Source organism: Myxine glutinosa, chromosome 12 (assembly GCF_964187855.1).
Source record: "Myxine glutinosa chromosome 12, kmMyxGlut1.1, whole genome shotgun sequence".
In the NCBI taxonomy this organism is placed as follows: domain Eukaryota; kingdom Metazoa; phylum Chordata; class Myxini; order Myxiniformes; family Myxinidae; genus Myxine; species Myxine glutinosa.
Window position 1 is genome coordinate 43,783,993 of NC_136272.1, and position 25,745 is coordinate 43,809,737.

The 25,745-nt window shown below is 44.5% G+C and overlaps 1 protein-coding gene across 12 annotated transcripts in view; it reads left to right on the plus strand.

Annotated features, from left to right (window-relative positions):
• Nucleotides 1-25,745, plus strand: part of LOC137437900 (prestin) — a 74,528-nt gene that overhangs the window by 22,806 nt on the left and 25,977 nt on the right. For 7 of the 12 annotated variants that reach the window (XM_068132616.2, XM_068132614.2, XM_078766769.1 and 4 more), the window contains 8 exons: nt 50-189; nt 8,016-8,126; nt 8,217-8,383; nt 8,520-8,684; nt 8,969-9,121; nt 9,343-9,425; nt 22,899-23,046; nt 23,251-23,364. In XM_068132616.2, the coding sequence (XP_067988717.2) occupies nt 50-189; nt 8,016-8,126; nt 8,217-8,383; nt 8,520-8,684; nt 8,969-9,121; nt 9,343-9,425; nt 22,899-23,046; nt 23,251-23,364 (1,081 nt within the window). Of the gene's footprint in view, nt 1-49; nt 190-7,693; nt 7,912-8,015; nt 8,127-8,216; nt 8,384-8,519; nt 8,685-8,968; nt 9,122-9,342; nt 9,426-22,898; nt 23,047-23,250; nt 23,365-25,745 lie in introns of those variants that run through there. The other 5 variants (XM_078766773.1, XM_078766774.1, XM_078766772.1 and 2 more) reach the window with 2 other exon arrangements.

The following is a 25,745-nucleotide window of genomic DNA, read 5'->3' on the forward strand; positions in this document are numbered from 1 at the left end:
ACTTTGGCTGATCGTGCTGACAGGAGTCATCGTTTGTTTCTTTGTTCAGGTGCTCTCCAGCTCGGGCTCATTCATTCCTCTTCACATTACTGCCAGTACTCAAATGGCTACCCAAGTACCAGATTCGAGAATGCCTTCTTGGCGACGTGATCTCGGGCTTCAGCACAGCCGTGCTCAATATCCCACAAGGTGTGTCGTTGTCCAAATTTGGTCCGTCCATGTCTCTTATTATATTTCCCCATCACACACACACACACACACACACACACACACACACACACACACACACACACACACACACACACACACACACTCTCTCTAACTACATTTCTGGAAGGTTCATTATACATTGATTGTAATGTAACATTCTATTTACTAGCAACGGTACTCACCCTATGGGTGGGACTTCAATTGGGAGGCCCAAATGAAAAGGCTAAATATCAGAAATTGAAGGCTTTTTTTATTTTAAACGATTTATATAAACATCCGTTAAATCTCGATCGGTGCGGCCGTTTGTGCGGCACCCGGGAAAATAACGTCATGCCGGAGCAAGTATCAGCAGGATGTGGCAGTGTGGGAGTCCACGTTTCTGATCCTCCTTCATGCCGAAGTAGCCCACCACTTTTCCAAGCATTCCGCTCTTCAGATCCGCCATGAGAGATTTAAGCTTGATACTGAAGACGCGTGCAGTTAGTCCTCCCGATGTCGTATGTACTCCCGATATGTGTTTCCTTCATTGTAAAAACTTCCAAATGAACAGTTAAAAGGATTTTGAGCCGATAGCTCTTACGGCCTTGGCAAGATCGATGGAGACAGCGATCTGTTAGCGTATTCACCGCCCAAATAGCTATGTGGAATTCTCTCATGTGGAGATTAAACTAATCGTGTTCACAATCGTTATGTCGTATGTACTCCCGATACGTGTTTCCTTCAGTTGAAATGGGTTAGAATTCTCTCAAGCAGGGATTAAACCCGTGTCCTTATAAAAGGTCTTTGTCCGAGGTCACCGGTTTCGATCGGTGCAGCCATGCAGCGATCTGTGCAACCGTTTGTGCGGCACCCAGGAAAACAACATCGTCACAATGAGAACAATGAACGTTATGCAAACGCGAATGTTATGCGGGAGTCCAAACCTGAGAATGCTGGAGACTAAATCTGAAATTGGGAAAACTAAATAGCCTATTTTACTCCTGGAGATCCCAGGATTATGCACCCAAAATATCTTTGCGATCGGTTCAGCAGTTTTTACGGTACCTTCGAACAGACAGACAGACAGACAGACGGACGGACATTTGGTGAATTATAGTAAGATGCAGGTTCCTCTGGATTGATAGCTTTGAAAAAAATAACTAAACATAAAATATGGTGAAACCAAAGGAATGTGAGTACTTCTTTGTAAGCTGAGACTAGAGTTTTATAACTTTGTAGACAAGGAAGGTGAGTCATGCAGACAAGTATGACCTTTCCAGGCACAAGTGATAGTAAATGTATTATTCTACAAGTCATCTTGTTTCTAGAAGAAAAACTAATAATGTTTTTACTTTTTACTACCTTGTGAATACAGTAGTCAGACCCCGAAATTTGCGGGGGATATGTTCCTGGAAAATGCCGCGAATGTCTAATCCATGAATGTGGGGGCAATGGTTCAAAGGGAAAAGGGAGGATAGGTTCACGGCGGTTCCTGATTCATAAGGGAAAATTTAAAAAAGTTTTTAAAAAAATGATCACGGATGCACATGATTACATTTTCATAAAAATGCGTACAAATAAAAAAAACGACAACACCAGGTACGATTTCCAATGTTCATTGAAGGAATATGATAACTGTTTATTAAAAGTGCTTAACCAGCTGTACGGTAAAAGAAAAAAGGAAAAAAACAACAGCAGGTTGTTTTTATTTCACAAACACACGGAACTTTTCAAATGATGATGATGAAGGATTAAATCCAGTAAACCCCTCTGAAGACAACACAGGTTAGGCTGCTGATGAGTCGTGCACCAAAGGGAATGCAGTTGAGGGTGCCGAAGAGGGCGCAGGTGAGGTCGCTGACGAGTAGTGTACTGATAGTTGAGCAGATAACTCGTATAATCGTTCAAATGGTAATGCAAGCATGAAAATTGGCAAGAATATTCTATTCAGGTCAATTTGAAGGAAAAGGTGCTGGCCAATTGAAATTTAAACATGGCGGCCATTTTTCAATATGGATGCCGATTGGCTCCAAAATGCAACTTTTTATTATAGAAATTGATAGAGTTGTCCGATTAAAGTGATTTTGGTGTCAATTCATATATTTTAGACCGTGCTCAAGCTGATTCTGCTATTGATTTAATGCTTAACTTAAACTTTTTGATGCTTGATTAACGTACCACGATCAAAATTTGTCCATAGAGTTTATAATAATGCTTGCGAAAGGAAGCTGTTGCGTTCGACAATAAGTGCACAGGTATTAAATCCACAACTTCATAATATTAGTCTCCATTTCATCCATTAAAGCAGGTAGTGAAGTGTCCTGATGATAGCAGTACCCCAATTTATCCTGGACCTCGTGATGGTGGTTCAACTAACTATACATGGCAAGTACAGCTACATAGAGCTGTGCAACTAAGTCCATAATGGTAGCATTTGCTCCTTCCACTACTACATTCTGTCTTTCCCCCACATTCGGCTAATTTCTGGCAGTTTTTCACAATAGGTGGAAAGGCAGTCCAGAAGATCTTCCACATCTCACCATCCCTATTTGTGAACGTCTGTTTGTTCCGTTGTATTCCGTTGTTGTGGACAGCCTAAATAAGTGACTTAGAGAGGGAAGAGTGTTCATGGGGGGTAACTTTTCACGACAAAAAACATGGGCGCATCAGATTTAGACGAGGGGCGTGCCCAAGTGGCGTGGCAGCAGGGTGTGCCCAAGGGGCGTGGCTTCCTCTAACTATAAAAAAAACTCACTAAACTAAATTGCGTGACTGAGTATTTATTTTCCGAGCAGCGCCAGGTAACTACTAATGTCTAATAAGCAGCACGTTTGGCATGTTCTTTGAGTGCTGCTTGAGTTGGTGGTATTGTCATACGATCTCTGATTTCGGACAAATAGATTAAGCCTTGTCTTATTAACAGTTATATCTTAAGTTGCATCTTTCAAAATAACACAAACTTGCATCAATGCAAAAACTTTTAATGAAACGATGAGATCCCATTCATTTAATAATCAAAACAAGATGAAACAATATCATCACTACTAAATAATTAAATAACTAAAACAAACAGTATTTGTTTGTGTTTTATACCTTGTGTCCCCTTGATGATGTCAAGTCCCCTTGTGTCCCCTTGTGTTTGTGTTTTATACCTCTCCCCCCCCCCCCCCTTCCCACGCCTCCTGCCCCCAAGCCCTCTCCCTCCCACACTTCTCCCTGCTCTCAAATGTTGTGGTTGTGTGCTTTCCCTTCTCTCCCCATCTTGTCTTCCGCTCCCTCTTTTTGTACATTTTGTTTGTCTGGTTGATTTGTTTGTGAAATAAATGTTAGCTCTTTCACGAGCCTCGATTCAGTATACAAAAATATTCCTCTGTCAAAAAACTTGTAGTACAATGGCAAAATGGATTTTACGTTGCTGTACTTAGAACAGAAATAGAAAAACAAAATATATTAATTACAGAACAGAACAGTACAGTAAAATAAACTGAAATTATTACAAGTCAGGAGACGATGGTTCACGAGCGAGCGGTATTCAATGACAAAGGACAGACTACTTTGAAATGGCCGTCCTTTGTGACCTTTAAAAGTCAAAACCGACATTGAAAAAATATAAATAGGAATGTATTATCTGTTATGAGACTAGTTAGCTATACAATACCGAAAATTCGGTTTGATTCCGACAACTTTGAAAATTTGACCTTTGTGACCTTCAAAGGTCAAAGGTCGAAGATTCTGAAATTTGTTGGAAAACTTGTATTTCATGATGTATGTGATAATATAAGATCATGTACGACATTTCACCCTATCAGGAAGCGCACAATGTAATAAAACCATCAAAAATCGACTTTTCTAAATTTTGTGACCTTGTGACCTTGACCTTGGGGCGAAAATGAAAAATCGAGCTCCGTGGGGCTAGACCAATGACATTGGCCTAACCAAATACCGAAACCCCTGTCAGATTCCACCAAACCCCTCGGAGAAGATGTAGCTTGAACTCGATTACCCCCTAAAAATACATCTTTTTCGGGCGTCGCTCTGCCCACAATGGGCACAATACGCCCACTCTAGGCAGGACACAACTAGATCATGATATCAACCTCCCACCCAAGTTTCATCAAGATCGGATGATATCATCAGGTAGTTATGCTGCGCACAGACAGACACACAGACAGACAGACGCACACACATGACGAATATAGTGGTCACTTGATAACTCGTAACCACATCTTTCCTGTTGATCTTGTCTCTCATGTATATGCCTGTCCATAAATTCTCATCAACGTCACACCGAATGTTTTCCTGTGCAAGGCACCAAGGAGAAAACGTCTTGCATGGCGAATACAGCCTTGACACTGCTCTGCATAATGTTATTGTACACTTCATCCATTGCTTTCAGCAGCGTGGCTTGTTGATAAGAGCGCCAATCAAAAACCTTCAGCCCTCTGACCAATTGTGTTCCGACCTCATCTTCTGAACTTAATCAGGTTGAAGCTCGCTTCATCCACAGAAAACATTTTGTGTTGATTGACGTCTGCTTCCAGCTCCATTATCCTCTAGAAAGAGAGCACAGCAGAAGACTATCAATGCATGTACTAAAGTAAACATTTGCTGCCCATTTTTTTGTTTTTTTTTTGTTTACAGAATCGAGGCTCGTTAAAGAGCTAACATTGATCACACAAAAAAAATCAAACACACAAAGTATATAATAAGGGGAGCGGTAGACAAGATGGGGAGAGAAGGGGAAGCACACAAACACAACATTTGAGAACAGGGACATCGGGAGATCTGTGGGAGGGAGAGGGCTTGGGGGGAGGAGGCGTGGGAAGGGGGGAGGGGGGGTTGGGGGGAGTGGGAGAAGTATAAATTACAGTATATATGGTTTGCAAGAGTGTATTGTGGTATTACAGTACTGTTGAAATATGGTATTCTTACCTGGACCTATTGGGCTTGCAATTCCTTAACCTGTGGACTGTTCCTCTCAAAAGACACCAAGTAGTTTAATTTAATCGTTACTTGGTGCCTTTTTGGAAATCCGAACAATTGTTGTCACACTTGTACTGTTGATTACCTGGAATACTTCATTGTTGGTGATCAGATGCCGCTGTATTTCTCGGAGACAGATTTAATTCCTTGCTCCGACAAGCTCAACAACAGCCATTTTTGTTGTTCAGTTAAAATACGACTGCGGCCACTAGCAGAGACCGTCTCCTCTAAATTCTGAAAAACAGAGCATACAGTTGTATGAGAATGCACTGCACAATGAGCAATGAGTGTACATTGAATACACTTCCTGTACAGCACACGTACAGTATGTAATACACTTACCGGTTCTGTGTGCGGAATACTCGGATGATGTTCGAGTAAAAAGTAGACCTTTTTTGTTGAACCATCAACCTCGCTTCTCTCATGGCCGATCCTCTGTTTATGACCTGGTCAACTATTGTTGGCCTTATTTCATTGGAAACAGCAGACAGCCTAGGTATATAACCACCTTTAGAGGCCATTTTTCCCCGCAAAGCGGGGGTTGGCCTTTTTCGGGAACCATGGTTGTTGTTGTTTTTTGGTCCCCTTTTTGAAGCAATGTTTTACGGCCGGATGCCCTTCCTGACGCCAACCCTTTTTGCTGCCTTTAACGACAAACAGGGAATTACCAGTGAACTGGTACTCAATTAGCCGACTTCGGAAGGATGACAGGCTGAGTCAACCCCCCTGGCGTTAATTCAGCGATCGACCGGGATTCGAACCCAGGATCCTAGGATCCCAAGCCGGCACCCTAGCCACTAGCCCAACACCAGGGTTAAACACCAGGGTCAAAGCCCCGACCCTAACCGCTCTGACCACAAAGCTACTCGTGTTCTCCCAGAGAGGGGTACATTCTTATTTTGTCGAGAGAGATCACGGATTCCAATCTTAGTTACAAGATGAAAAGGGGGGGTATGTTCAATCTCCGGCTGAAGAGAAGACGAAAGGAGCACTTTGATTTCAGGGAAACCTAACCGAAAGTCCTCAATGTTACCAACATTGTTATGTTTTTTGTACTCATAACTCAATAACATAACTCATACCTCAATAACATATACCTCAACAATAAATACCTCATACCTCATACCTCATATACCTCATATACATGTTTACCTCAATACCTCAACATGTTTTTTGTACTCATAACTCAATAACATAACTCATACCTCAATAACATATACCTCAAATAACAATAAATACCTCAACTCATACCTCATACTCAATAACATAACATAACTCATAACTCATAACATACCTCAATAACTGCATGTTATTGACACCTGCCTCCATCCTGACCATGCCCACCACGGCAATCACCACACCGAATACACATACAACCAGGACCACAACGTCCTCTCTGTTGAACTCCCTGCTCCATGTTTTCACACTCTGCTGTTGTTTTGCACAATCAGACTTCAAAACAGTGCTGAGATGATTTATCAATTTAGTGTCACCTGGTTTACACATAGGTAAAGAATTATCAATAATGAGCAGTGTGCGTTTCTTAAAGAAATAAGAATTAGGAGTTTTGCTGACAGGACAATAAGATGTGAAATGTCCTTTAATCTTAAGGAAATTGTAATTTTATAAATTGAAAAGGAGACTTGAAGTTTCAGTAAATAATGAAACTGTATTAAGAGTTTTGCAAAACTTGGATGTTTGAATCATAGTATTATATGTTGTGTTAAGAGTTTCGAAAAACATGCTAAAGGTTTCATAAAATGTGCATAAGCAATAGGAAAAAAACCTGTACATAAATAAATAAATATGTATATGTATAATATTTAAAAAAAACAACATTTGGTGAACATTCTCACCTGAAGTGAATTCCGACTTGACACAAGTGTTTTTGAGAACCCTTTTCAGTATGACTATTGTTTATGTCCTTATGAGTTGTTTGTCCCACAATTTGTCACGGTACCATGAACAGTGGAGGATAATGCTAGCACAAAGCTTGTACTGGGCAATAAGTTCCACTGGTGGTATGCCGTTGCCTCCACAGTGGGAAATGGATTTGATCCCTTTATCACCGGATTATAATCCATAAGCTCAGCCAGTCGAGGCGACGTGCAAGCTGTGTACTTTATATGTATCCTGGGTTTAATGAAAAAGGTCACTTTGTGTCATGTTGTTGTCCGTCCGTGTCTGTTGCGTCTAAATTTGGGAGTTTTGCAAAGGTCTGGAACAACCCCTGAAATTATTCCTCAGAATAGACTAGACTAGGCGAGTGATGAATATGTACACTGGACAACGAACCATTTTATAGTGATTTGTATAAAAGCGAATCTTTAGGACGTTTGAGGAGCTCATTGTTGTTTTCAACGCATTGAATGAATGATCGTTTTAAGGCCATTTTCCCCACTAAAGCGGAGGTTAGCCTTGCGGGCCCCATGACGATCATGGTTCCCTGTTTGAGGCAATGTTTTTATGGCCGGATGCCCTTCCTGACGCCAACCCTTGGTCACGCTCTTACGATGCGCAGGGATACGGTGTACCTATTCTAAATCGGGGTACACACCGTGATCATTCATCCCAGCAAGCTGGTACTCAATTTGCCGACCTCGGAAGGACGACAGGCTGAGTCAACCCCCCTGGCGTTAATTCAGCGATCGACCGGGATTCGAACCCAGGATCCTAGGATCCCAAGCCGGCACCCTAACCGCTAAGCCAACACCAGGCTGTTTTCAACGCATAACCCAGGTTATTACAATCAATTGGTGTGAAGGTGTATGTATACATGTATGTATGTACAGACACACACACACTGACAGCTTGTTCCCATAAACTATTTGACCCCTCACTAGGAATGGCGTATGCACTTTTGGCTGGCTTGCCTCCGATCTTTGGTCTTTATTCGTCCTTCTACCCCCCACTCGTGTACTTTATCTTCGGAACTTCACGGCACGTCTCGTTGGGTATGTCTTGCATGGCGTGTGTGATAATGATTGCTTGCATCAAACTGCAGGTGGAACGGTTGCATTTGTTCTAACTTGGCGGTGTGGCAGGTACGATGGCGGTGGTGAGCGTAATGGTGGGTGTTGTGGTGGAACACAAGGTGCCAGGTGGGGAGATTCCATTTCAGCTAAACGATTCCACCAATGCGACCTTCGAGGATGATTATGCACGTGTTCCCGCGGCTGCAGCGCTTGCCTGCATGTCCGGATTGATACAGGTGAGAGAGCGGTTCGTACACTCGTGTTTCCCTCGTATCTTGTACTAATGATGTTCCTCTGTGTACTCATAAAAACACAACCCACATGGTAGCAGGATTGGTTCAAATCCTCAAATTCCATGCCGTTGCATTGCAGTTGGTTTTTGGTTTGCTGCGTTTTGGCTTTCTGGTGGCCTACCTCAGTGAGCCGCTGGTTCGGGCTTACACGACAGCTGCAGCGATGGTTGTGGTTGTAAGCCAGCTGAAGTTTGTGTTTGGCGTGAACATGCCACGCTTTAGTGGCCCTTTAGCAATCGTCTACGTAAGTCACCAACACACTCACTAACTGTTTAGTGCACTCTTCACATGTGAGATATGCATTTGATGCATACGTATCACCTGATAATGTGCCTGGCGTTGTCAGGTGAGGTCCTTTTAGCATTGTGAACCTGAACGTGTTATTTGTAACGCATTTTCTACGTTTTGCTGCTGTATTCTCGATTTGCATTTGTGGTTTGTTTTTCCTTGTCTTGTAAGGGTTTCGTCTAATGTCCATAAGTACTTCACAACAGATGTTCGTTTGGTGCACCCTCCCTCTGTGTCCAGCTGCTGGAGGCGTTGCTTGATCGGCTCGACGACTCGAATATGTACACTATTCTCATATTTGTAGTTTGTGTGCTGGTGCTAATTGGAGGTAAGGTCCTGGAGGAGCACTTCTGTCAGTGCCTCCCTACACCAATCCCGTGGGAGCTCCTTGTGGTAAGTGTGGTATTTATGGCATGGTAGCTTGCTGTTTGGTTTCCTCTGCTGGACCTTTTTCTCTAAGCATGCGTTTGCGTCGATTTAAAACTTGTGGGGAAGTTGTAATTTGAGGTTTCTGCCCCTGAATTTCCAACTTTTTACGTGAACCCTGTCTGACTTGCTCAATGATGCTGCATTGACTGCAGATAATTCCTCATAGCGTTGTCCTGCCTCTGCAGGTGATACTGGCGACGACGATCTCCAGCTTCTTGCAAATCAAGGAGACGAAGAATGTGAAAGTTGTGGGGGAAATTCCAAATGGGTGAGTAAATCTCAAAAAACACTCGTGCAGAACGCTTAACTGTGCCCACATCACATGTCTGGTACTTTACCGCATCACCAACACAGTGTTCGGTTGCCTCGTATTGAAACAAATGTTTAAACAAAATATATTTAACATGTGCCTGGTGTTGGCTTAGCGGTTAGGGTGCCGGCTTGGGATCCTAGGATCCTGGGTTCGAATCCCGGTCGATCGCTGAATTAACGCCAGGGGGGTTGACTCAGCCTGTCGTCCTTCCGAGGTCGGCAAATTGAGTACCAGCTTGCTGGGATGAATGATCACGGTGTGTACCCCGGGTTAGAATAGGTACACCGTGTCCTTGCGCATCATAAGAGGCGACCAAGGGTTGGCGTCAGGAAGGGCATCCGGCCATAAAAACATTGCCTCAAACAGGGAACCATGATTGTCATGGGGCCCGCAAGGCTAACCCCCGCTCTAGCGGGGAAAATGGCCTTAAAACAATCATTCATTCATGTGCCTGGTGAGGGCACCACGGTAACTTTGAGAGATGCAAAATGCTAAGTATTCTGTGAATAACGTGCCCGTTGTTTATCCCCTGTCTATATCGCTCATTATGATAGTTTTATTATCAATAAAGTGTTCGGCTCAGGAGCTCCATCAACAATCGATTTTGTTTCATCCAAACTTGCTCTCTATCATCACCTGGTGGCAATAAACCCGACATTCATCTGTCAAAAGCAAATTGTTTACAACGATGTTCTAGAAAAGAAATTAGTAATTGAAATGGATTTAATTAAATAAATGAACAGGATTATATAACTAATTAATTGACATATGTGGGAAAATTACACGCCCAGACCAGGAATCGAACCCAGGTTTCAGGGGGAAAAAAATGAAAATGGATTTAAATTCTCAGCAAAAAACGGTAAATCTCATTCGTCCGAACCGACTCCTATTGTGAAATGGTATGATATTCCCACCTATTTTGGGACATCTTCAGCACCGAGGCACTCGGAAACAATAGAGCCTGTGATGGATGCTGTGAAGAGAAATTAGATGGTGGGTATTCCTTTTTTTCCAATATATTATTGAGGCTTATCAAACAGCAAAGGGACAGAGGAAACAGGCAACAAACTGACTGGGGAAGTGGATCCACAGTTGGACACAATGAGCAAGGAAATGCATGAACAACGAAAAAGATCATAGAGGAAACATAGTGATCTATAAATTAGTAAGGCTGGTGTGTTCGGTTCGGTAGGGTTAATGGGGCTAGAAAAAATTGTGGGTAGGTATGGGAGATAACGAGATGGTAGTGCTCCACCTGTTTGAATTGAAGAGTGATAATTAATGAACGGCTCAATATATATAGTGTAGCAGCATAGCAAACCTGTTGTGCATTTTGTGATACAAGCACCAAATTTGGCACAAATGTACATTAATATGTTGCGAACATTTTCAGATATTGGGCCACTTGAAATTCTCTCTTTATGTCCGCCATATTGGATTTCAAAATGGCCGCCACTTGAAATCTACATTTGCTATTATCTCTGGACGTAATGCAGCTATTGACATGATTCTGGTATCTAAATGTATGTTTTTGGGGGCAAGGAATCCAATGGTACCAATTTCAACTTAATATTATCTATCACAGTCTGTTATATAATTTTATTTGGAAATTATCTAGGCAAATATTGGATTCAACACAATACTTTGAAAAGAATGTCTTAGTTCTGTAAATGTCTTAGGTATAATACTGACATGCTACATGGTCTAGTATTTGAGGCTAGGTGTACTGGTATCCGAGGCTAGGTATATACCGGTACTGAAGATACGTGTACATAAACAGTGTCATGTTAACAAGTTCAGCATTGCCACAAGTACATGTATGTTGTTGACTCATCGTCATGTGCAGTCCCCTTCACACACACAGAGGGCTGTGCACTGAAGGGCAGCCTTTTTGCACTTGCAGCGCCTCACACACCCTTTCTTGCACTTGCAAGAAACCAGCTCAATGCAGCTGTGAGCTGCCTCAGTTAGCCTGGTCCAGTAAGGTGTGTACTGTCCTTCTCCAGTCCTTGACCAACCCCAGTTGGTTGGTGGAGGGAGCTCTGGTGCTGGCAGCAGTATCTGACCCCACACATGTCCACCTTGATACACTGCCCTCTTGACATGTTCCTCCAGAGTTGCCTTCGTTGGAGGGATGAGCTGCACATTGTTCTTCCTTGCGAAGAGTTTCCTCCTGGCCTTGTCAATGTCTGTGCATTTGCTGGTTCGATCATACAACAGGATCACGAACCTCTCGATGATGCGCATTGCATCGTCTGGTATGTCACGAGGTGCAGAGGACAGCAGCAGCAGCGCCTCAGTGAGTTCTGGCAGTACCGTCCAGACTGCCCACGCAGTGTTCTTGCCATGTCTATGAAAACTAGACACAGTGTCGCATCCAGTTAGAGCATGGAACATTGGCAGTGCACGAGCCTTCTCTCGTCCCAATCCAGCTGCTATTTCGTGTGCTGCTAGGTATCGGAAACTCTGGCCTGTTCCGAATGCCAACCACAGTTTGTCTTCTGGTTGCAACTCCTGTGCCAGGGACACTGCCAGCACCACAACATCGGTGTCTACAGTCCGGATGAGTATTGCATGGTGTCCATGCTGGACTGCGTGAGATGCATGCAGCAACATCCGACTGTCAGCCTCTTCATGGTTACATGGGGCGAGTGAGGTCAGATCTGGCAGTAGTGGCTTGCTGAGCACTGCCTCTCCATCAGTAATGACGAGTTGCTTGTCCTCCTGGTCAAACCATTCCATGAGAGCTGCTGAGAGGAACCTGAACAGCTCGGTCTTGTTGCTGTCCACTCGTAGGAAGTTCTGCCAGTTTCCTGGTATGGCTGCGGCAGCCACCACACGTCTCCGCACACCTTGTCCCCGCTTTGCACGTGTACTACCTTTCAGTGAATCAGCAAGGTAAGTATCCCAGACCAGATCTGCTAGTGACAGGGGGTACATCAGTGTAGTAGTGCGGCAAGGGGGCGACTGTCTTGGACCGTGCATCCCCAGATCCTCCAACAATGACGATACTCCGATCCACTCCTTCACCAGTGTAAGAAGGATGTTGTATGAGGGAGATAGCGGTACCATGGAAGGAGTCCTTTGATGTTGTTGCACTGGGGTTGTGATCTATGTTGTCTACAGCGGCAGTTGTAAACACTTTGCCACGCATCTTCGGAGGGCAGACCACTCGTTCTCTGTGAAACTGTTGGCAGACACTGTTGCCCATCTGTGCTGAGAGCTGGAGCACTCTATCATAGGAGATGCTCAGGCCAAGGTGTGACAGTCTGTCGACCAATTCCTTCTTGCGTGTATGAGCATGCAGCATCATCCCTATGTATATTGGAAGTGGGGTCTCCTGTGCAACACTGTGCCTGACACTGGTGGATGATGTGGTGCCACGTGTTCGCTTGTGTTCGCTTGTGTTTGATGCTGTTGAACTTCAGTATCTGAGCTGTGGCAATTGCTGCAGGGTTAGTGTCTGCCATCTGTTCCTTGATGCTGGGTCCCTCTAGGATCATACTGACTAGGGCAAGCAGCAACGGTGGCACAGATTCTTCTTGACATACTTCAGGGAATCCTGTGAAGGGCTTGGCTTCTCCAAACATGTGACGGCGAACAATCTGTGCAGCATGGGCAAGATGGACTGCATCACTATCACTGTCCAGCTCGCAGGCTTTGGCAAGAGCAGCACCGACATCTTCTTCAAATGCCATCAGGATGTCTCTCCCCTTGGTGTGTGCCCGCATGTCAGGAAACTGAGCCAACAGTCTCTGTTTCAGTCGTGTGGAGTGGACTCTCGTGTCGAGCTGGACTCCTAGCTGTTCCATTCTGGACTGATAGAGCTGGACAAGGTCAGCCAATCTGAATACTGGTGCCGTCTCCTCATCTTGTCTGGTTTCTTCAATGTAGAGGACGAGTTCAGCGAAGACAACTGCCGACATTGCTCGCTCTTGTTTTGTGTCCTGTGATCCTGTTGACTGGGCCTTTTTTGTGCGATTGTAAAGTCCTATCAAGCACCGTGGGTGATACTGGGCGTCCAACGCTATCATGTCCCCACCACTGAGACGGCCCAGCAGTTCTGTATCACCAAGAAGGGTTGCACAGGCACGCACCCGTTTGTCCATTTGGAATGTTGCAGCTTTCCGAAGACTGTCAGCCCCAGCAGGTTGTTCACAGAAGAAACAATTTTCTGGGACCTTCTTCTCTGTACTCGATGAGCGTGAATGTAACCTGGTGCGTTTGCATGCAGCTTGTTCCTCATCGCTCTCACATTCTTTCTTGAGTGCTCTCTTTTGTGCTCTCTGCAGTTTGGTGTTGTTGTACTGGAGCCTGCATGTCTGATGATATTTTGCACCGTGTGCAACCATCGCAGCTTCAATGCCATGACCATCATCGAGTCTTTCCAGGTGAAATGATCCTGGAAGCTCTCCAAGTTCACTGAATTTGACCAAGTTCTCTGCGAGTGAACTGTACCCACTCCCAATGTCTTTTCTCTTTGATTGGTCAGGTTTGGTCAGTGTCTCCGTCTTGTCCTCTTGACATATAAGGCATAACTTCCAGTCAGTTGTGGTGAGGTGCTGTGATGTTGATGGTGAAGTTCGCTCAACATCAGCTAGTCTGAAGCTCTTGGACATGGTGGAACTGTCTTCTGAATCTGCAACGATACAATGATATAATGTTAACATTTTGTTATATATATAATAGAGGGGTTTCCTCCGCCATACTAATGGAGAGGAGGATAATTCCTCTATATCGTAGAGCATTTAGCTTGGCACACTTAGGGAATTAGTTTTGTGAGATTATGCCGGAATTAAATTTTCACCCATACCGGAGGCAAGAAGAGAAATAAAATCACATGAGATTCTTTAGTTAAAAAATATTCCCAAATTTATTGAATATTTACAAAACATTTGAATTCATAAATTCTTACAATATTTACACAGCCAAGATTTAAATATAAATCAGTCTAAACTCTTATTAGGTTGGACAGTACATTTTCCAGACATACCCCGTTCTGTTAATTACAGCCTTCGTGTTAAATTCAGAACATGTCAAAACTGTCAGTGTGGAATACACACTTCACTCAAAATACTACTTTATATAAAACATTTCTAATTTAAAGCCTTATAGTAAGAATTTCAGATAAACCCCAAAAAAGTAAGACCAGGTTGGCTATTAGACAACCTGCCTCTGTCGTGCCCACCAGACAAGTGGTTTTAGCCAGCACACATGTGTATCAGGTAAGCTTGTGCTGAGTACATCATACCTGAACAACTCAGTGAGGCAGAACACAGCAGTGCACACCAGGGTGACCCCTTCAGTGCATAAACCAATTAACCTGTCCACTGCAGGGCATATAGAAATGAAGTTATTTTCTGCATATAATAATAATATAAGTTCAGTTCTATATAACAATTTCTGTTATCACCACTACCACTACAACTACCACTACTACAAGCTTTGTCTGGAATTTTGTGGACTAACAGACAAACAGACATACAGACAAGCTGGGATCAAAACATTACCTCCTTCCACCATTGAGTGTAGAGGTAAACATCATGGAAATTATATCATGCCCTAGATTTAATTCATGCTTACCCGTGTATTTGCTTCACTGGTTCACAAGGTCTTTTGCATACATGTAATTCAGACTCTCGTCTTCATTGCTGACCACACAATGTTGTCTAGCTGAGCCCAGATTGTATGTAATTAACTCATTTATGTGGAGTCACAAGGTGATTTAAACACAGCCACACACAAAGAACACAGTTGATGTGGGTCAACACACATGCAGCCTCTCTACTCTTTTATTTGGGTCAGGGCTGTGATTAAAGACATGTAGTGGAGTCATGTTTGTAAACATTGTTAAAGACATGCTACAGTGCATTGTTAAGGAAACAAGACAGATGGAAGCCTATACAAGAAATTTCTGTACTCTAGAAACACAAAAGATGGCTTAAAGGGTCTAGGAAAAGGGGATTATGCATGTTTGGTATTTATTGACAATATGAATGTAATGTTACATAAAATATGCATATGAAAAACACAAATGAATGGGTCACTTTGTTTCCTAATGGGATATGAATTTATATTTTAGACTGCCAGTATATATGAGCTTGTCTGAGTTGTTACTAGTGATTTAGTATAGTTTTTTTTATTTATTTATATTTACAGAACTAAGACATTCTTTTCAAAGTATTGTGTTGAATCCAATATTTGCCTAGATAATTTCCAAATAAAATTATATAACAGACTGTGATAGATAATATTCAGTTGAAATTGGTACCATTGGATTCCTTGCCCCCAAAAACATACATTTAGATACCAGAATCAAGTCAATAGCTGCATTACGTCCAGAGATAATAGCAAATGTAGATTTCAAGTGGCGGCCATTTTGAAATCCAATATGGCGGACATAAAGAGAGAATTTCAAGTGGCCCAATATCTGAAAATGTTCGCAACATATTAATGTACATTTGTGCCAAATTTGGTGCTTGTATCACAAAATGCACAATTCTTTTGAATATTTGGGCTAAGCCGCCCCACTAATATATATTTTTAATAAAGTGAGATTTATAGTTGTTTTTTTTTTTTGGTATGTTTAGTCAAGGCTCGTATGCGAGCTAACACATAGAACATATAATAAAGGGAGCGGGAGATGAGGGGAGAGAGAGAGGGAAACACAATAACAGCAGAGAACAGGGGCATGAGGAGATCTGTGGAAGAGAGAGGGTTGGGGGTGGGGTATATGGGAATAAGATGGACACGACTAGGAATTTCAGGAAAGAAAATGGAATTTGAAGGAGGTGGATTTGGGGTGGATTAACAAGGGTAGAAAATATCAAGGTTTTGAATGGGGGAAGATAAGAGATGGTGGTCAACAGCTGTTTTAAAGACCTGGAGGGATGAGTGGGAATGAAGAGAGTGTGGGAGTTTGTTCCAGAGGCGGGAAAAAAGAGGAATGAAGAAGTGAAGGTGAGCAGAGAGTCTTGATTTTGGCGGTTTCACCATAAGAGGGTTGCTGGCAGATCTTGTGCGTCCTGTAGGAATATTTGGGGGCCGAGCACAGACAGAGCAGGAGGAGCTAGGCCAAAGAGGAGTCGGTAGAAGACACAAAGACCACCAACCTGCCTGTGGTGAGAGAGTGAAAGGCCCTCAGAATCGGATTCATCGCGGGAGCATCTTTGGTTTCAACAGCGTGAAGCCGAGCTTGGTGTGAGGCACGAGCACCAGCCCAGAGGGGAGAGTAGTATTCCATCAAGCTGTGGTTACAAGGTCTGTAGTTGTAAGGATCTGTTTTTGCACCTTTTTGTGTAAAGCGGTAATGTTTGCTGATTTCCAAGCAGATGGCAGATGACCTTGAGAAAAAGAGGGGGTGAAGAGAACAGAGAGAGGGTGAGATAGAGCGGCAGGGCAGGATTTTAGGACCTGTGGGCTGATGCCGTCTGGTCCAGTTGCAGAATCAGAGTCGAGGTTTGACAGAAACTTCTCGACCTTGTCAGGAGAGGACACAGAGTCCAGGAGCAACTGGGTAAGGGGGTGTGGGGGGGGGGGGGTGGGGTTCAGATCGTGATGGGTTTGGGACACAAAATTTTTAAGCAGAGTTGAGGCATTCAGCTTTATCATGTGCGGAGTCAGCTGTGTAGCCGTTTGAGGTAAGGGAGGGGATGGAAGGGGAACAAACACCAGAAACAGATTTGACAATACACCACCAAGATTTGTAAGAGGGAGACAGGTTTGAGAGGTCAGTCTTCAGATTAGAGAGATATTGTTTCTGGCTCTCCTGAGGGGACACACACTTGTTCTGAACTTTGTGGAAGGAACTGAGATTGCCTTTAGTTGGATTTGCCTTCCATGAGGCAAAGGCAAGTTGTTCCAGGGCAACTGCCTCACCACAAGATTCAGTGTACCATGGACGGGAGGAAGGTCACGACAACTTTTTTATTTTGTATACAAGATCGTGTATACGAGGCTCGTGAAAGAGCGAACATTAATCACACAGAAAGACAAACCGACACATAAAACATAACATCGGGAGCGGTGGACAAGATGGGGAGAGAGGGGGAAGGACACGAACACAACATTTGAGAGCAGGGACCGAGAGACATGGAGACATCGAGAGATCTGTGAGAGGGAGAGGGCTTTGGGGGGGGGGGCATGGGAATGGGGAGGGGTGGGAGAGGTATAAAACATATGGACACTGCCAGGACTTCCAGGAAAGAAGTTGGAATTTCAAACAAGGTGGATCTGGGGTGAATTAGCGGGGGCAGAACAGATCAAGGTTTTGGATGGGGGAAGATAAGAGATGATGGTGAACAGCTGTTTTAAAGACCTGGAGGGACGAGTGGGATTGAAGGGAGTGAGGGAGTTTGTTCCAGAGGCGGGAGAAAAGAGGAATGAAAGAGTGAAGGTCAGCAGAGAGCCGAGATTTCGGCAGTTTAACCATCAGAGGGTTGCTGGCAGATCTTGTGCGACCTGTAGGAATATTTGGGGGACAGAGCACAGAGAGAGCTGGAGGTGCAAGGCTGGAGAGGAGTCGGTAGAAGACAGAAAGACCACCTACCTGCCTGCGGTGAGTGAGGGAAAGGCCCTCAGAGATAGCTTCATCGCGGGAGATTCCAATAATTCTGAAAGCTTTGGTTTCAACAGCGTGAAGACGAGCTAGGTGTGAGGCAGGAGCACCAGCCCAGAGGGGAGAGCAGTACTCCATTGAGCTGCGGATGAAAGCCTTGTATGTGGTGAGGAGCTCAGGTGTGCCAAGGAAGGACTTCGCACGACGGAGGATGCCCAGTCGGCGACTGGCTTTGGAGGCCAGCTTGGAAATGTGGTTTTCCCAGGAAAGATCATGGCAGATAGTGAGACCCAAAAGCTTGAGTGACAGAACTTCTTGGAGAGGATTATTCAGAAAGTAGATGGGAGGGTTGTCCAGTCGGTCTTTTCGGAGAGACATCGTAAGAGTGTGAGATTTGTCAGGATTGAAAGACATGTTCCACTTGTTTGCCCAGTATGTGATTTTGTCCAGGTCTGCAGAGAGTGAGGAGGCTGCAGACTGCCGATCTGAGGGATGAGGAATGGAGCGGCAGAGAGTGGAGTCATCAGCAAAGAGATAGAGAGGATTTTCAAGAGAGTCAGAGAGATCATTGATGAAGACCAGAAAAAGCACAGGGCCCTTGGCTGAAGGTTAAATGGGATAGATCTGTGCAATAGTTCCAAAAACGGGAGGAAAGAAGAACAAAAGTATTTGAGGTGTGCTTTGAGTCTAGATTTTGGAAAGCTCTTGGTGAACATTGTCTCGGGATATGCTCCGCAGGTTGGTCGGAGCGATGAAGAGGACAAGTTATTGTGTGCAATTGAGAAGCTGATGGAAAACGTGAAAGATGAGGAAGTTGTTGTGGTAGGAGGAGACCTAAATGGTCGTGTGGGAAGGAGTATGGACAGTTTTGAGGGAGTTCATGGGGGTTACGGATATGGTGTGAGAAATGGAGAAGGTGAAAGGATTTTGGAGTTTGCTGATGGAGGTGATTTGTTGATTTGTAATACTCAGTTCCAGAAAGAGGATAATAAGCTTGTTACATACACGTCAGGTATTATATACACGTCACGTACATGACGACAACCGTTGACTACCTAATGGTGCGTAGGCGAGATAGGAGGCGCCTCCGGGACACAAAGGTGATCCCGCGGGAGGAGGCTGTTTCACGGCACCACTTGGTTGTCTGCGACATAAGGGTGAAAGGTGCGAGGAGAGCTCGGCGGGTGAAGTACCAACCGAGAATGAAGGTGTGGAGGTTGAAAGAGGTGACGGTGAGGGGGGCATTAAAAGAGAGGCTGGGTATGGTAGAGGATGATGTGGTTGAGCTTGAAAGTGGTTGGATGTCAATGAAAGATAGTCTGTTGGGAGCCATTGGTGAGGTATGTGGATGGACAAAAGGACCACCGAGGCACTCGGAAACATGGTGGTGGGATGATAAAGTTGGAAAGAGGATTGACGAGAAGAGGAAGAAGTTCAAGGAGTGGCAGAAGGCGAAGGGTACAGGGGCAGAAAAGTCAGAGCATAAAAGTTATAAGGCAGCCAAGAAGGCTGCAAAGAAAGCGGTAGCAAAGGCGCAGGAGGCATGTAGGAAAATGTTCGGAGAACGCTTGGGTTCGGAAGGGGGTCAGAGAGCAGTATTCAGGATTACAAAGCAGATAGCGAAAGAGAGGTGTGATGTGATGGGGGTAAGCTGCTTGAAGGATGAAGTGGGACAAATCGTTGTGGACCCAGATGGAATTAAAGGAAGATGGAAGAGATATATGGAAATGCTGTTGAATGCAGAGAATGAATGGGATGGCAACATAGAGAGTAACCCAGTTTTAGGACTGGCAGAGAGATAACTGAGAAGTAAGTTGACGAAGCGATAAAAGCAATGAAGAGTGGAAAAGTGGGAGGGCCGACGGGAGTTGTGGGAGATATGTTAAAGGCAGCAGCAAATTGGGGTGTGAAGAGAATGACAGAGATCTGCAAACTGGTGGTGAAAGAAGGCCGCATTCCAGTGGATTGGGAATTGAGTACCCTCGTCCCTCTATACAAGGGGAAAGGTGACCCTCTGGACTGCGGCTCGTATCGAGCGATAAGGTTATTGGAGCATGGAATGGAGGTATTGGAAAGGGTGTTGGAGAGGAGGATAAGGAAGAAAGTGAAGATCGATGAAATGCAGTTTGGATTTATGCCAGGAAGAGGAACGATAGACGCGCTTTTTATTGTAAGGCAATTGCAGGAGAAGTACATGGAGAAGAGGAAGAAGTTGTTTCTTAGGTTTGTTGATCTAGAGAAAGCATTTCATAGGGTTCCACGTGAAGTAGTGACATGGGCATTGAGGAAGTTAGGAGTGGAGGAATACTTGATCAGAGTGGTGATGGCAATGTATGAGAGAGCGTGCACAGCTGTAAGGACGAAGGACGGGAAGTGGTGAGTTTGAGGTGAAGGTGGGAGTGCATCAGGGTTTGGTACTAAGTCCACTACTATTTGCAGCTGTGATGGAGGTGCTGGCTCGGGACGTAAAGGAGGGTTTGCCGTGGGAGTTGTTGTATGCAGCTGATCTGGTGTTGATTGCAGAAAGTATGGATGGACTGAAGGAGAAGATGAACAAGTAAGTGGAAGGAATGTATGGAGGCAAAAGGTCTGAAGGTGAATATCGGAAAGACGAAGGTGATGGCAAGTGGTAAAGCATGTGGTGAGGTGGAAAGAACTGGGAAGTGGCCGTGTGCTGTGTGCAGGAAGGGTGTCGGAGTGAACTCCATTCAATGTACAATGTGCGCTGAGTGGGTTCATCAAAAATGTAGTGGTTTGAGAGGGTCATTAACCAGTGTGGCAGCTACATTCAAGTGTAAGGTGTGCATAGAGGGAGCTGCAGATGGAGGAAATGTTGAGTTGGATCTTGGAGACGGCGTGAAGCTGGAAGGTGTGAAAACATTTTGCTACCTAGGAGACTTGCTGAATGTAGAAGGTGGATCAGACTCGGCAATGGTTGCTGGAGTGAGATGTGCATGGAAGAAGTTTCGGGAACTGAGTGGTGTGCTGATCATGAGGGGAGTGTCGTTGAAGCTGAAGGGAAAGGTGTATGCTGCATGTGTGAGAAGTGTTATGATTTATGGGAGCGAGACATGGGTAATGAACGTAGAGCAGCAACGAAGGCTGGAAAGGGTGGAAATGCGAATGGTTCGGTGGATGTGCGGAGTATCGTTGAGAGAGAGGAAGACAAATGATGAATTGCGAAAGGTGATGGGAATAGAGCCTGTGATTGATGCTGTGAAGAGGAACAGGTTGAGATGGTTTGGTCATGTGTTGAGGAAGGATGAAAGTGACTGGTTGAGAAGAGTGATGGAAATGAATGTCGAAGGAAGTGGAGGACGGGGAAGACCGAGAAAGACTTGGCTAAAGATGGTGGAAGAAGAAATGCGGGCAAGGGGGTTAACAAGGAGAGGAAAAAAAAACCACCTTTAGAGGCCATTTTTCCCTGCAGAGCAGGGGTTGGCCCAAGAGCAGGGGTTGGGGTTAACAAGGAGAGATGCAGAAAATAGGGCAAAATGGAGAAGATTGTCATGGGGACCGTAAGGCTAACCCCCACTCTAGCAGGGAAATGGTCTTATAATGCCTGTTGTTGTTGCTGTTGTTGTTGTATGAGTCTAGATTTTGAGAGTTTAAATAGAGGAGGTCACTGGAAGAACTTATGCATGCTGTAGGAGCTGTGCAGGGTCGGAGGGCCGAGAGAGCAGAGTGGTCTATGTTGGAGGAGAGGCAGTAAAAAGACAGCCTGTTGACCTGTCTGCGATGAGTCATAGGCCTTGTGAGAATGTGGATGTTGGGAAAAATAATTAATTGATGGAGTCCCTAGAATGAAAAACTGACCTCGGAATGGCTGTTTTGTTAGCTGCTTGGAGCAGTTAAGAATATCTGCCCATCCGAAGAGTTTTTGGATTCGGATTATTTTTGTTATTTTTGAGGTGGTTTCAAACTCTTGCCTTTCAAATTTCTACCTACTGGCAACGGTACCTGCCGTATGGGCGGGGCTTCAATTGGGAGGCCCAAATGAAAAGGCAAAATATCAGAAATTGAAGCCTTTTTTAAATTTAAACGATTTATATAAACATCCGTTAAATCATATCACACGGAAATCATGAAAATCTAAACAGTATTTGTGGAATTTCAAGAAAAGCGACAACACTGTTCATATTGGTAAATATTATTCCATCGTGTTTGGAAAAACTGGAAAATTGGAAATTGGAAAAATTGGGAAAACAATATAGTCTATTTTACTCCAGGGGGTCCCAGGATTACCCACTCAAAATTTTGTTGCGATCGGTTCAGCCGTTTTTGCGGTACCTGGGAACAGACGGACAGACATTTGGTGAATTATTGTAAGACTAGCAACGGTACCTACCCTACGGGCGGGGCTTCAATTGGGAGGCCCAAATGAAAAGGCAAAATATCAGAAATTGAAGGCTTTTTTTATTTTAAACGATTTATATAAACATCCGTTAAATCATATCACACGCAAATCATCAAAGTCTAAACAGTATTTGTGGAATTTCAATAAAAGCCACATCACTGTTCATATCGGGAAATATTATTCCATCGTGTTTGGAAAAACTGGAAAATAGGAAAAATTGGGGAAAAAAAATTGGAAAAACAATATAGCCTATTTTACTCCAGGGCGTCCCAGGATTACCCACCCAAAATTTCGTTGTGATCGGTTCAGTCGTTTTTGCGGTACCTGGGAACAGACGGACAGACATTTGGTGAATTATAGTAAGATGGTTTCAAAGAATGTACTTTCTCTGATGGTAAAAGACGTTTCACGAGGAAGAAACCTCATTGCTTTTGCATTTACTCACTATAAGCCGTGCTTGCTCACCGACTCGCACTCCCTTCCTGTTGCTGCTGTCTCCCCCTCCACAAAATAGCCTGAGATCACCTGTGGTTCCATCAACCTCACTCATGGGATCCTTGTTAGTCGATGCCATTGCCATCGCGATTGTCAGTTTTTCCCTCACGGCTTCCATAGGAAAGATGTTCGCTCTGAAGTACGGCGACCAGATTGATGGCAACCAGGTATGTTCGTTTTTTTATTCACTTCCCTGTATCCCACCTGTCATGCACAACTCTCCTCTCCATTGTCAATCCCTCTTTTCATGCTGATTTAATTTACATTTTAACCTCTCATATTAAAGTGGTTAAAGTTTATATTTCATGATTAAGACAAACATCAAACATTCGTCACTAAATTGATCACTTCACCCTCGCTACTTTGTGTAGGAGTTGCTGGCCATCGGTCTGAGTAACACAGTTGGTTCTTTCTTTGAGACTTTCCCCATCTCCTGCTCCATGTCTCGCTCCATGCTGCAGGACAACACCGGAGGGAAAACCCAGGTAGGTTCAACACACGCCGTGGGCAAAAAGCCATAGCCGTGTCCTTTGGACACGTTGCTTTTTTTTTTTGGTTGTGGCTTTAACTTTATCGACAGGAACTTTCTTCTTGGAGGAGATTTTCTGCTATTAATTATCATGTTTCTTGTTTGTACAGGGTGGCCAAGAAATACCTAACAAATTTATATTTAACTAGCAAAGGTACCCGGCGTTGCTGGGTAACATGGAGTCACTTCGTGACGGGAATGTGAGGAGAGTGCGGGAGATAGAGGAGGAGGGATAGAGAGAGAGAGGGGTGGGGGAGGGGGGGGTGGTGGGGTGGGTTGGGTGGGGAGGAGAGAGAGAGAGAGAGAGAGAGAAAGAGGGAGGGGAGGGAAATACAGAGAGGGGTGGGGGAGAGGGAGATGGGTGGGGGAGTGAGAGAGTGGGTGGGGAAGTGAGGGAGATGGGTGGGGGAGTGAGGGAGATGGGTGGGGGTGTGAGGGAGATGGGTGGGGGAGTGAGGGAGATGGGTGGGGGTGTGAGGGAGATGGGTGGCGGAGTGAGGGAGATGGGTGGGGGAGTGAGGGAGATGGGTGGGGGAGTGAGGGAGATGGGTGGGGGAGTGAGGGAGATGGGTGGGGGAGTGAGGGAGATGGGTGGGGGAGTGAGGGAGATGGGTGGGGGAGAGAGGGAGATGGGTGGGGGAGAGAGGGAGATGGGTGGGGGAGTGAGGGAGATGGATGGGGGAGTGAGGGAGATGGGTGGGGGAGTGAGGGAGATGGGTGGGGGAGTGAGAGGCGTGGAATGATCTGTTATGCTTCATGAACACACACACACACACACACACACACACACACACACACACACACCCAAATGAACACTTTTATCAATAGTCGTAACTGCTGCTGAGGTCAATTCTGCAGTTAAAATTTGGTTCAGGTGAACAGATTCTCGATCGTGGAAATTAAATAAAGGCAAGAACACCAGCGTTTATAAGCATTGCGACGTACACAGGAATACAGCGACTAGTAGGTATGAAGATGGATCTATAATTACCATTCAGAGAGATTAAGCTTTATTGTACAGAAACCGACCTGGTCTGAGGCAAGGCATACTTGGGTTGAACAGACGAAATGGTCGAATTAAGAGCGACCTGAACGTGGGCTGACCAAATTTACGCCTGTGTCTAGTTTTAGTGTACATTTTAGCATAAATGATCTTCAAAACACGCAGTTTTATTAATTCACTCCCTTGGAGTTTGATAAGTATGCATGCAAAGATTGGGTCTGCTAGGTTTCATGGTTTTGGAGTTATTGGAGGAGACGGACTGCCTGATGGACTGATACACATTCTCTTTTATTATTATGGATGTAAAAAGAGCCTTTTAACAGAAAATGAGAATATTAGCCTATCATACAAAACAAGTCTGAGGAGATTACGTCAGTTACCCTGGTCTTGAAATCCATGTCCACCATTTTCATTTTATGCAAACAAAATGCCACGCCACACAGTGATGCGTCGATTGTGTAAAGGTCATTGGTGGAGCCGCTGAGGCTTTTCTTCTGCTCAAAATCAGGAGTTCCGCTTATTGACACAACACGAGAGCTAGAAAAGAGCTTCATCCGACATTATCGGTCTCCCAATAAACCTGAAATCATCCTCGCTCCTCTGAATAAATGTTTCATAACATTCCAGCCGGCTTCGTTTTTATCAACATCAGTAAGTTTGTGATCCACTAGACTTTTGTACGGAAACATGTGCAAACTCGAAGGGCACTCGGTAGAGCGCACACCTCCGCCAGGCTGAACGGTTTGTTTTGCGTCCCACTGATAGGCCGGATCTGGATTCGGACCTGAACCAAAATATAATCGGCCTGTTCTTGTCACCTAACTAACTTATCCACCAAGTTCAGTCATAACTCGTCCATAACTTTTTAAAATATCATGTTATATAATCGCTTTTTGCCAGATCTCTCAATGATGAAGAATCACTTAAGAATTAAATAACTCTCATATCCGAATCCATATTCAGATCTTCACCAGAATCGAATCGATTCGTCCGTGTCACGAACCCAACCGGTTCACCAAGTTTCATCCAAATCTGTGCACAAAGTCATGAGATACCCTGCTATGTATCCTTTTTGGCCCTATATCCCAATGATGAAGAATCACTTTAAAAATTCTAGTCGCCGGATCCGAATCTTCTAAAAATCGAATCATTTCGTCCTTGTCACACTCTCTGCCAAATTTCCTTCGAATCCATCCACAATTTTCTGAGATATCCTGTTCACAAACAAACAGACTGGGATGAAAACATAACCTCCATCCACCTGCGGTGGCAGAGGTAATCATCCGTCGGCATGTTCTTGAGGGACGTTCTCCTCATGTTCAATGCCTGTGACC